Genomic DNA, 13,132 nt, shown 5'->3' on the forward strand with positions numbered 1-13,132 from the left:
TGGATGGGCACTGGAAAGGGCGGACTGTGCGTGGGAGGACGTGCAGGAAGAGGGGCTGGATGACGGTTGAGCAGGTACCTACCTTGTCCCAGCGGAGCCACTGCCCGATGGCCGTGTCTAGCTGAGGGTCGCCGGTGCGATAGGGGGCGTGGAGCAGGTTGGAGTTCAGGTCTCCCTCTGCGTTTTCAGCCATGGCAGCGAGACGTGGGTATGCGGGCCTGAGGAGCCGGCGAAGACACCGAATTGGGAACCTGGATGTGCTCACCAGGGTCCGGACTCCCCCTCCTCACTGAAGGGCATCGGAGACCAACTGCAGCGTATTGGTGCCACCTCCCGTTGTAGCTTTAGGGAACCGAGAGAGAGGGCGGATACCACCGCCCGCGTCCCAGGGGACCAGGTCCGGGTCTCTGGGCGATCTGACTGAGGCGGGCGTGCGCGGAGTGAACAACAACAGTCCCAGATGTCTGGGTCGTGGCCGCAGCCGCCGCCGCCACCGCCCTCGCCGCCCCAGGCCCCGCCCCTCAGCCGTAGGCCCCGCCCCTTCCCCTGCTGATTTGAGTCCCGGAGGCAAGAAGCGCGAGCCCGGGAGCGCGTCCCCGGCGTCCCCGCAGCCGGGCGAAACTGCGGTCCGCTGGAGTAGTGAAGAAAGGGTGCACGGCTCTGTTTTTTAATTTGCGTTTCGCCAAGCGTCTTGTCCTCGCTACCATCCCCACAGTCCTATGCCTTTCCTTTCTCCTATCTGCAGTCAAGGCTCCCCGGGGTAGCCCGCCTCAGCGATTGCTCTCTGGTGCCCCCAGCCAGCTTTGTCTAGGGCACGCGCCTGGCGGCAAGGTGCGCGCTGGCAGCGCGCGGCCTCACGGGAGTGGTAGTTTTTTTCCTTTCCGGCGCTCTGTGGAGACCGCCAGACCGCTCGCAGCAGTCCGCGCGTCCCCTTCCCTCAGAGGAAAAAGCTCTTCCTCGAGTCCGTGCCCTATCAACACGCCCTGTGCCTGTTATGCGGTGCTTGGGCATTAAGTTAAACAAGGAGTGGCGTGGTCAGGCAACATCGTGTATCCATTTATCCATTTAACGAGGCGCGTTTTGTGCCTCCAGCCATCCTGGTGAGGTAGGTGGGTGTGAGCCATTCTCCTTGAACACACAAAGAAGAAACAGGTGAAGCGAATTTTCTAAGCAGCAGTGTTTTGCTCAGCTGCCACAGAGGGCTAGGAAATAGGAAGAACTAGGTGACTACAAAATAGATAAGAAAGTGGTTAAGCGGAAAGATGACTAGAAAATGGATAAGGAAGCTGTTAACCACAATGTTAAGAATGTACAAGTCATGAATACACTAGGCAGTGACACTGGAATATAGGGGGAGAAGAAATCGGTTCTCCAAAGTGCAAATAATCTTTGATTTCTTCTCATCTTCAATGGCATGTGCACCTTTCAAGTCACATAACTTGAGGTCGGGGAAAGTGCTGTGTTCTTACCTGTCGTCCAGCCCAACTGCTCCCTAGTTTCTTGGTGTAGCCTTCTTACAATAGTTATGATTTTGATCAAGTCTATTACCACTCTCCCTAATCAGCTCTTTGTAAGGAGGATAGAATAATATTTACAGCACAGCTGCACAGTAACATAATAAGTGGTTTTAGAATGTTTTAAGGTTCACAGATAAAAGAGACAGTAAATTCAAAGCATTTCTTTCCTTTAAGCTTCTGTTTACCATAATAAAATCCAAACTACCAAAATACAAAAAGAATTGTGCCAGTTTCTAAAAAATGTCGTGCCATTGTTGGAAATTGGAGTTTTTGCTAAGCAATTGAATGTTTCTTTTATGGACTCAGCAGGTTCTTTTCATCACGGCAAAGCCTGGAAAACAACCATGTGTCCAGGAAAGAAATTCATCTTCTGTTATCATCATGATTATTGTCCATGACAAATATTGAAAGTTTACTCTATACTAACCATTATGCTAGGAGTTGAGGCTGCAAGAATGTTTGTAATTGTGTATTTCAAGAAGTAAAATCTGTCTAGAGAGAGGGAATATATGCAAGAAAATAGAGCCATGATAAATAGCAAATATTGTTGTAAGCAGCTGATAATTTAAGTTTGAGGTGACCAGTAAAAGCATTGAACTGCACTCAGCTTTCAGGAACAGAAAATAAACAAGTCAAGGAAAAAGGTAGAGGGCATTTCAAATGCATAAACCAGTATTTCTCAAATCTCCTTAGGAGATTGTTTAAAATGTACTGTATATTCCTGGATACTGCCCCCACACATTCTGAATCAGTATATTTGGACAGGACCTAAGTGCCTACATGAAAATATCTATTGACTGTGAAGTGGCCATAATCTTACAGCTCGAAGTGTGATGATAGGACCAATGTATTGGCATCCTCTGGGAACTTACTAAAAAATACAGAATTTCAGACCTTAAACCAGCTCTACAGAATCAGAACCTACATTTTTACATGATCCAATGATGATTTATATTTAAATTTTAGAAGTAGTAGCTTTTATGAGATAATTTTATTCAATCCTGCAATATGCTACCAAATCAACAGAACATTTAAAAAATAGAATTATGTAGGGCAGATGTAGAAAACAGGAGAAACGCAAGCTTTAATTTGATACCAGAGTCAGCTAAACTTCACTTTTATCAGTAAGATCATGATAGACATTAACTGGTTACCAGAAATCTTCCAGCAGATTAAACTTATTGCTGAGGCATTGATAGGTAGCCAAAGTCATTGATGGGTAACCCAAAACTCATCAAATTTAGGAAGAATGTCAAAGTGTTTCCAGAAGGGGGAGTATAGTAGTTTCTCTAGTCTGGAAAAGTTCAGAAGTTTTCATTTCTGTTGGAATTTGCCCTTGGCATCATGTATTTTTTATTTCCTAAGTCTGTCAACCCTAACCGTGGTTATGAAAGAGAATATTCCTCTTGGTTCTCAGAACAGAAATGTCTTCTGAAGAATGCGTTGTTAGGCAATATCATCATTGTGTGAACATCAAAGGCTATAACATCACTACATGATGAAATCTTAAGGAACTACCATTGTATATGCAATCTACCTTTGACCCAAACATTGTTATGTGATGCATGATTGTATAATATAATTAATTTGTAATACATATAACATTATCATTATAGTTATGATATAGTATATTGTGTTAGCGTTCTGTTACTCTGAAAAAATGCCTCAGCTAAAAAAAAGCTTCATAAGAGGAAAAGTTTATTTGGGTTCATAGTTTCAGCGGTTTCAGTCCATGGTTGATTGATTCCATTATTTTTGGGTCTGCAATGAGGCAGCATGTCATGGCAAAGCTCCTGGGAATGATGGGCAGGAAGTAAAAGAGAGTCAGGAAGGAACCAGGGTCTCAATATCCCCTTAAAGGGCACATCTCCAATGACCTAACTTCCTTTTACCACTTCATAAAGGTTCTAGCACTTCCCAATAGTGTGACAGGGTGAGGACCAAAACTTCAGTATAGGCCCCCATTTGGGGAGACATTTAAGACCCAAACTATAACATGATATTTTTATAGAATATATTAATATATATATGATACAAAAACAAGTAATAGACTTAATATTGTGGAATCACCCCCTCATATGGTTCAGAAAAATAATCGCATATCATATATATACACTTATATATGTGTATTCATATATTTCTATATATGAATATTTATTATATATTATATGGTTAGATAAGTAGTAAATGATCATGCAAACAGGGAGAAATGTTAACAATAGGTATGTGTGGTATATATAGGTATTTTTTGTACTATTTCTATTTTTCTAACTTTAAAATTATTTTCAAATAAAAATGTATATAAGAAAAAACTCAATTGTCCATTTCTTGATTATTTTTTAAAAAATTGAATTCAAAGACTTGATGCTCTCATTCTGCTAGGGTAGCAAGAGACTACATTTTTATTAATATCAGAATGTTCCCCCTTCCAGCTTTTTGTAGTATAGGGGAAAACACAGAGTGAACAACTCTAGCTCAGGTTTCCTGCTAACATCTGCATTGTCTAGGGCCATACTGATCACTGACACTGGAAGTCTGACAGCTTTCTCCTTGCATAATATTCATAAGCAATCACCAGGAAACTTGGTTGAGGCTCTGAATTTGAAAGCCTCTGTCTAGGTTTACAATTCAGTCATCCCCTCCAAAGTCCTGCCAATTCCTGAAGTACTGCCACCAAGAAGAGTTCAAGGACTGTATCATCTTCCTATTTTAAGACTTTAAATCTTGAAGAACTTTACCATTCTGCTCTGTGATTACTCTGTAAAAAGAAATATTTTCTTGTTGCTCACAAAGATACTTGTCATAAACATTAGTGAGCTTTTTATTTAAAAAGAGAGAGTATCAGAAAAGGAAGTACCTTGCAAACAACTCTACTTTTAGCCCTATTACATATAACCTCCTCTTAGGCAGGGAGATACAACACCAACAAATAAAAAGGTAGTTACCTTTGCGTAAGGGAGAATGGATGCAGAACACAACCAGGATTACAGAAAAGTAAGGTGAAGAACCCAGATGCAAAATGCAAAAAAGACATTTAATCTCAGGTTTGCAGTACACAGTTGTTACCTGAGACTGAGTATCTCATTACATTTTCAGTAGCTTTACTTACATAAATCATGTATCGTATAATTTATCCATTTAAAGTATACAATTCATGGTTTTTTAAATCACATTCACAGGTATGAATAAACATTATCACAGTCAATTTTAAAACATCGTCATCACCTTAAAAGGAAAACTGTGCCTTTAGCTATCAGCTTCCTATGGGTTTCTCCACCCTTGGACTAAGCAGCCTCTAATCTTTCTTTCTCTGTAGTTTGCCTTTACTAGACATTATATCTAAACAGCATTATATGGTATTTGTGACTGGACTCTTTTAGTTACCATAATGTGTGCAAGGTTCATCCATATTATAGCATGTATTAGTATTCATTCTTTTTTTACTCTTGAATAATATTTCAATGCATGGATATACCAAATATTGATTCATCTGTTGATACACCTTTGGTCATTTCTGCCTCTTGGCTATTATGAATAATGTTACTACAAAGATTCATGCAAAAGTTTTGGTATGAAATACATTTTCATTTCTATGAAGTATACAACTTGGTGAATTTACTGGATCATATGGTAACTCATTTGAGGAAGTTCTATTAGCTAATTATGCTGAGAATCTTTTTTTTCTTTTTTTGATACTAGAGAGTGAACCCAGGGATGCTTAAAACACTGAGCCACATCCCCAGCCCTTTTTATTTTTTTATTTTGAGAGAGTATCCCACTAAGTTTGCTTAGGGCCTCGCTAAGTTGCCGGGTCTGGCCTTGAACTTGTGATATTTCTGACAGCCTCCTGAGCAGCTAGAATTACAGGCATGCACCACCATCCCTGGGATGCTGAGACTCTCTTTACATGCTCATTGGCCATTTGTATATCTTGGAGAAATACCTGTTTAAATTCTTTGTCTTTTTATTATTGAGCTGAAAGTTTTCTTGTATTTTTAGAAATAAAGGTAAGTTATAACTGATACAAATCAGGTATATGATTTGCAAATATTTTCTCTTTCTGGATTTTTTCATATTTTGAGAGTGTCTTTTGAAGCATAGAAGTTTTTAGTTTTGGATGAAATCCAATTTACCTATGTGTTCTTTTGTTGCTTGTCCTTTGGTGTCATATCAAATCCAAGGTCATGAAGATTTATTTACCTTGTGTTTTCTGCTAAGAGTTTTATATTTTTTAGCTTACCTTTCTGACCTTGATCCATTTTGAATTCATTTTTGTTGTTTTTTTTTTTCTTTGGAGGAGGAAAAGTTTATTCTGGGGCTCAGGGTTTGAAAGGTCTCAGTCTATAGGTGGCTAACTCCATTCCTTGGGGCCTAAGATGACAGAAATCACGGCAGGAATGTGTGGCTAAGGAAAGCAGCTGGAAACCTGGCACCAGGAAGCAGAGAGCTCTGCTCAACAAGGACAGAACATAAACCCAAAGGCACGCCCCATGACCCACTCTCCCGCCACACCCACCCGCCTGCAGTCACCACCCAATCCCTAAGGGGATGGACACTGACTGGGGTAAGGCTCTCGTAACCCAGCCATTCCACCTTGAGGCCCGTCAGCTTCCGGGGACACCTCATATCTAAATTGAAACTCTACACATGATTCATTTGCTTCTGCTCCTCTTCTCAATGACTTCGCCAAAGGATGTCCACTTTATCATGCTTTCAAAGTCTTTCAGTTTCTCATGCTCTCAAAGCCTCTGTCCCCTCTGGCTTTCTTCCTCCATTCTGATCTGCTTCTGCTGTTCTTCCTATGCCTTGTGGAGCCAGGTGCTGGGCCCAGGCCCTGGGCTCTTCCTGCCAGCCCTCCAGTGGCTTTACTGCCGGGGCTCTCAGTGGCACCCACAGAGCTCCAGGAGCTCTACCCTGTGCGCTGTTTTGTCTTTGACTTGGGTTATTTGGGTTTTCTTTTCCTGGAACGTGAGTTTCATTTAAACAACAAAACAGACCTGCAGGATCTGGCCTTGCTGCTTGGTGTTGTTCTGCAGCCTCAGAAGAAATGGGAAATGAGCTCACCTGTCTGTGAGAGAAAGATGGCAAGAGAAAGCTAATTTTGAAAAAAAAAAAAAAAAAAAAAAAAAAAAGAAAGCTAATTTTGGGTTGGCTGGGTGATTTATCTCATAGCCATCAACTGTAATAAAAACATATATATATGTACATATATTTATTTGTTTATTTTAAAAACCCTCCAAAATTATCATTTGCTCTTTTCCATGGTGAGTTTTAAAATTCTGCTTCCATCTTTTTCTGGGAGAAGCATCTAGGGCCACTGGCTTGTATGGACACCTCTCCACACATATGAGTGTTCGGTCTCATTAAGAACACAAACATGTGAGAAGACCTAGTCTTTTTTTGTGGTTCCAGGGATTGAACCTAGGGATGCCCTACCACTGAACTACATCCCAAGCCCCTTTTAAAATTTTTATTTTGAGACAGGGTCTTGCTAAGTTGCTGAGGCTGGCCTCAAACTTGTGATCCTTCTGCCTCAGCCTCCTGGGTAAGTGATTTCACAGTTGTGTGCCACTGTGCCTTCCTAAGAGTTAGCATTTGTTGACCCTTCAGTATGCACCAGACCTATACTTAGACTTTCATGCATCAAATCACAGAATTCCTGGAGGCCCTCGGGTTGAGCACATCAATTTCACACAGGAGGAAAACAAGGCACGAGGTGTTTCACTGACATGCCTGAAGCTCCACAGCCGCAATCCAGGGCCAAACCAGGGCCTTCTACGCTCTCCAGCACCTCCCTCCCTCACAGAGATCAAGGACACTGGGTTGAAATACATCTCTTCTCCCCTCACTGAACTGGCAAGGGTGAGAGCCCCACAGCTGCTGGAGGCAGGGGCAACCCTGCTGCCTGCACTGTTGCCGGTGTCTTTGGGCCGGGCCCAGGGGCAGGTGCAAGGCAGCACAGCACTCTGCGTCTGGAAAACAGCATTCACCGTGCCATCGCTTTTCTTGTCTTAGTTTTTCTCATCTTTTCTTGTCTTAGTTTATCTTTTTTTTCCTCATGAAATTATTTATAACAATGTAAGCAAAAATCTGTGTGCCCAGGTTAGGGAACAGTTAAGTCAGCTCTGACCTTCCTAGTCAACCGATCATAAGGCACTCATTAAAAAAGTCATGCTTGCCAATAACAGGAGGGAGAAATCACTGAAAAAGCACAAGAATTCAAATGAATCACAAAGCAGCTGGGCATGGTGGCACATGTGTATAATCCCACTGCTGCCTGGGAGGCTGAGGCAGGAGGATCACAAGTTCAAGTCCAAGTTCAGCCTGGGCAACCTAGTGAGACCCCGCCTCAAAATAAAAAGGGCTGGGGAGGTAGCTCAGTGGTAGAATGCCCAGGGTTCAATCCCCAGGACCAAAAGAGAAAAAAAGAAATCAAACCAAACACAGATGCCAGCAGGGACATGTGGGAGTCCCCTGGCCGCGATGGAGGTCTAAGGCCACTATCCTCCTGGCATAGCAAGCAGCAGAGGGCAGTGTAAGCAGCTCCCTGCCACCCTCTGGCTCCTGTGTATGACCTGTACCCAAGTCTCCTGACTTCCTGGCCAGCCTTTCATGGCCAACATCTAGTTCTGAAGGACTTAAAAGATCCATAGAAAGTTTGCAAAGAACAAGCCCGCAAGCTTTCTGTGGTCTGAATACCCTAACCCTGTACCACAGATAGGCAAAAGACAGCCATGACCTTTTCTACAGGGTCTGGCTGGCAGTCTTGCTTGTCTGCTCCACGCCATCTCTACTGCTATTGCACTACACAGTGACTGAGGTGCCATGATACAGACCGTGAGCCTGCAAAGGCAGGAACACTTGCTCTCTGGCCTTTCATAGGAGACACGTGCCAACCCCTGATCTAGTCACTCAGAACCAACACTGGTCAATCTGCTCTGCAGCTCGGTATGAACACACATTGTTGGCATTGTTTTTTGTTCAACATCTGAACATAATGACACCTGAAATGATGCTGAGCCCCTGAAAACCTCTTATCTTTAATGACCAAGAGGTGGGCTAGGGAGCAGGCACCGCTTTGTTACCTGGTGGTTTCAAACATCCCAGCAATGTGGGCACTCTCCCAATCGAGGACCTCGTGCTGCATGCATGAGTACACACGTCTGCCACACCAACTTCGACACCTGCTTTCCTATATTCCTTTAATTCCATTTCATCAGATCTCCACTTCTGAGACTACAGGCTTCCTCTCAGGACTGAGGTGATCAAGCCTGGGCAGGATGGCCCCTGGGAACAACTAGTGAAGAGGTCCCAGGGTAGGAGGCTCCTCACCTGGAATCCTCTGCCTCATAGGGGTAGTACCAGCCAAGGTCCCCTGCATCACTAAGAGCTGTCCAGGTGGGCCACAGTTGCCCGGCACCCCAGGCCAAGAGCAGTGAGTTGGACGAAGCCCCAGGGAGCCTGGCCTCAGAGACTATTCCAGGGATCTGTGAGGTGCTGTCCTGTGGGCCAAAAGCTGGCCACGGGCAGGTGATAGACTGAGTGCCAGGACCTGCCATCATAGATCAACTGGGTCATAAGCCAAACTCCTACGGCAGGCTTTCACTTGGTTTTGGAATGTAGGTGGATTTTTCTTTTTTGGAGAGTGGCGATGGGGATTGAACACAGGGGTGCTCCACAACAGAGCCACACTCCAGCTCTTTTAACTGTGAGACAGGGTCTCACCAGGTTGCCCAGGCTGGCCTCGACTTGTGTTCCTCCTGCTGCAGCCTCCTGAGCAGCTGGGTTTAAAGGCACATGCTACTGTGCCCAGTTGATTTAGGTGAATTTTAAGCTAGTATGTGTGTGTAAAGCAGAGGGAGGCTGGTGCTAGTGACTTCAGCGTGAACCTTCAGAGAACTGGCTCAAGAGCCGGGGAGTCATGCACCCTCTGCATGGGCCACACGCCAGCCCCAGGTGTCAGGTTCAAGTGGGCTCCTCAGGCCAGGGCAGCTAGCATGCACCAGCAGGAAGAAGTATGCTTTGTGAATACTGCACAGCGCTCTGCAAGTAGAACTGAGCACAGGGGCTGAAAGTGTGTTCAGAATGGCAGGCCACTCTGCAAAGATGGCAATGCCTGTGATGCCTCAGGGGACGGTGGCCACACAGTGGCACTGAGTGTCATAGCTGTTAGGGGACTCAAGAGCAAGAGCTGTTAACCTGGTAAAACATTCCTACTGGGAATGGGACCATCTCAATCATCTGGGGTGGTATCCCTTCCTTGGTTTCTGTGACTGCTTGATGGACACGCCATCTTCTGCTCTGGCTAGGAACCTTTCTTTCTGGGCAGAGTCTTCAAAGGACTCCATTAGGATATTATCAGTTTTTATATCTAGTTGAAAACATGGGTGCCAGCATTCTCTCGATGAAAAGCTGTCCTGCCTCTCGGTCGGCACTGCTCTGCTGCCACTAAGAGAACAGAGCCCCATCCAAATCACTCTTGGGACACCAAGGGCCCACACAGCCATGTGGACTTGAAAGACTTGGGGACAGGCAGGGAGTGGAGGGCCACCATGGGGGCAGGGCCACCACTATGTCTGAAGGCCAAGTGGATGGAAGCTGCAGGTAGCACCCTGGGGGCTTACCACAGGGCCAGGGCAGGAATCTCTCAAGGTGGCAGCATTCAAGAGCCTGAGGAGCCTCTGTCTGGGTGAGTCAGGCTGCCCATCTGGGAGCTGGCTAGGCCGGGAGGGCAGAGATGTGGCTCAGTTCCAGGGGCAGGGGCTGAACTTGGGGCCTGGAGCTCTAGCCCAGGTAAAGAAGCCAGAGCTGGCCACAGACCACTGTTCTCCAGCTTGGGGTCCCAGGTGCCTGCTCAGCTCCTGGGACTAAGCATCCACAGATGGAAGTCTTCAAGGTGTTAGTGAAAAGGCCAGAGGAGAGTGACACATAGGCAGGACCACACAGGAACCGCTGGCCTTCACCAACAACAGTGTCACTCCTGCCGGGTGCCTTCAGGGGTCCCATGGATGGCACTTAACATGCCCGTTTGTTCTGTGCTGAGCACTGAGCAGCACGGAGTAACTGGAGAATGGCTGAAGCCGCGAGGGGCTTCCCTGCCTTCACTCTATCTCGATGCAGAGACTCCCTGAGGCAGAAGGCCCTTGCCCACTCATGTCTGATGGGTGGGCTTTTCTGGTGATGACAGGGATGGGCAACCAGAGGCACACCCAGCACACTGCACCGGAGCCCCAGGCCTCATCAGATGCTGAATGAGGGAGCCCTGGCGCCATGGCAGGAACTCTGTGACCTGCAGGCCACGCCCCACTCAATGCTGCTTCTGTGGGTGGCGTTTCCGGTGCCGGATAAGACAGGAGCTGTATGCAAAGGTTTTCCCACACTCTTGGCATTCATATGGCTTCTCTCCTGTGTGTGTTTTCTGGTGTTTTAGGAGGTTGGAGCCGCAGTTGAAGGCTTTCCCACACTCCCCACACTTAAAAGGCTTCTCACCAGTGTGAATCCGTTGATGTTTAGTGACGTCAGAGCTGTGCCGGAACGTTTTGCCACACTGATCACACTTAAAGGGCTTCTCCCCAGTGTGAACTCTCTGATGGCGAATGTGATCTGTCTTGTGCTTAAAGATTCGTCCGCATTCACTGCATTCATAGGGTTTCTTCCTCTGAAAAGGAACGAACACAGGGACACCCTCGAAGTCATCTTTAAATGAGGCATCGAAGGCATCAAAGAGCTGCGCCTCGTCCTCCGGGCTCAGACTCAGCTCCTTGCGATGCTCTCTGGGTGCCGCAGGCCTCTTGTTTGGCCTCGTGCCACCAGACACTTTCTCTCCTTTGAGAGTGGCCTTCTGTCCATCTGCCTCCACCTTCGAGGCTGGGGTCCTCCTTTTCCTGCCCGCAGATTTTTCCATACTGATCCTGGGAGAAGGCTTCTGGGAGCTGAGGGCTCCCCACTCCTCTGTGGCTCCACGCCCCTAGTGGTGGCGTCCCACTGTGTGCACAGCTCAGGCCCTGGGCCAGGAACACAGCGCCCCTGACCTCTTGTTGCTCACAAGGAGTCTGAGTGCTGTTTCCCAGATGGAACTGCTGAAATGATTCAGGTACAGGCCAGTATCACTATCCAGGCTCAGCCTGGAGATGCCTTCTGCGGGATGGTTCAGGGTCAGGTGGGTGATGGAGCTTAGGTGAAGGAAAGTCACGTGTGCTGGAAGATACTGAGAATACGGCAGCACATCTAGGGAGGGCAGAGGCTCACAGCCCCAGGACACTCTGAGGCTGGGTACTAGCTTTAGTAGGAAGGAGGTGAAAACCAAGAACTACTGTGAGGTACCCTAAGCCTCACAGGAGACTGTACTCTCTGAAGTCCTCTGGGCTCCACAGCACTGTTTCCTCCACATGTGGCTTGTCTCCTAATGAGGTAGGGGTTCTTCAGAGCAGGGCTGTCTTTGTACCCTTAGGTCCTGTCAATGTCACGTCCTCTGCCATCCAGCTGGCAGGCGCTAAGGCAGGGACAGGGTTTGCTCACTTCTCTACCTGCTGCCCACACTGAGAAATAAAACCACCATTAAAAACGGGGCCCCTCACTTCACAGGTCTGTGGACACGCGCAGGTGTCCACTCAGTCCACACCGGCCTAGGCTGCGGCTCCCGGCCTGCTGTGCAACTTCGAGGTAGCTCCTTTACCTCCCTGGTGAAGCTTCTTGAAACTCTGGGCACCCAGCAGCAGGAAGGCCTCCCGGGAAGCCCGCCCAGCCGGCCCGGCTTTCGGGAACTTGGAACCTTCGCGGGCTGTAGAGTCCAAGGTGGACCGGCACCCACGGGGCCCGCCGGACCGCGCAGGCCTGCTGCAGGCCTCCGCAGCGGGCCCTCCGACGCCAGCGCCCGGCCGGGCCCTCCTCCTGCCCATCCCGCCGCGCGCGCGGCCCGGAGACGCCAAGCGCGAAAGCAGGAGGTACCTGGGGGAGGCCGGGGTGGCGAGGGCCTCCACCCCGAGGCGCAGACGCCCGGCCGAGCCCGGCTAGGGGCGGCCGGCCGCAAAGCACCGCTGTCTCGAACCAGCACGATTCTCCCCAGTCAACCACGCCTTGAATTCATTTTTGTATATGGTGTGAGAAAGGGGTCTAACTTTATTCTTTTAGATTGCAGCTATCCAGTTGTCCCAAAACTCTTTGGTTAAAAAGATTATTCTTTCCCCCATCATATGGGCTTAGCACACTTTTTGGAAGTTAGTTGACCATAAACATGTGAATTTCTTTCTAAACTCTAAGTACTATTACATTGGTCTAAATATCTATGCTTGTGCTAGTACCACAATGTCTGGATTACTGTGGTTTTGAGGTAAACTTTGATGTGTGGAAGTATGAGTCCTTTTATTTTATTTCTTTTTCAAGATTGTTTAAACAATTCGATATTACTATTCTATATGAATTTTACAGGCACCTAGTAAGTTTCTACAAAAAAGTCAACTGGGATTGGGATTGCATTGAATCTTTAGATCAGATTGGGATTAATCAACATCTTAACAATGTTAATTCTTCTTGTCTATGAACATAGGTATTTTTCTAATCATAGATCTTCTTTAATATCTTTAAAAATGTTTGTTTGATGGGTTTCACAGTATAGG

The 13,132-nt window shown here is 46.7% G+C and overlaps 2 protein-coding genes across 2 annotated transcripts in view; both read right to left on the reverse strand.

The window, feature by feature from the left end:
• Positions 1-492, reverse strand: part of PGM2L1 (phosphoglucomutase 2 like 1) — a 63,019-nt gene extending 62,527 nt beyond the window's left edge. The window contains exon 1 of the mRNA XM_079105170.1: positions 83-492. Within this exon, the coding sequence (XP_078961296.1) occupies positions 83-193 (111 nt within the window). The 5' untranslated portion in view covers positions 194-492. The remainder of the gene's footprint in view (positions 1-82) is intronic.
• An 8,997-nt stretch (positions 493-9,489) lies between these two features.
• On the reverse strand, positions 9,490-11,423 carry LOC306639487 (zinc finger protein 41 homolog). The gene has a single exon (XM_079103104.1). The coding sequence runs from the start codon at positions 11,419-11,421 to the stop codon at positions 10,825-10,827; it is 597 nt and encodes a 198-aa protein (XP_078959230.1). The 5' UTR covers positions 11,422-11,423; the 3' UTR covers positions 9,490-10,824.
• Positions 11,424-13,132: the final 1,709 nt, after the last annotated feature.

This window comes from Sciurus vulgaris (assembly GCF_902686455.1).
Source record: "Sciurus vulgaris genome assembly, chromosome: 11".
NCBI classification, from domain to species: Eukaryota; Metazoa; Chordata; class Mammalia; order Rodentia; family Sciuridae; genus Sciurus; species Sciurus vulgaris.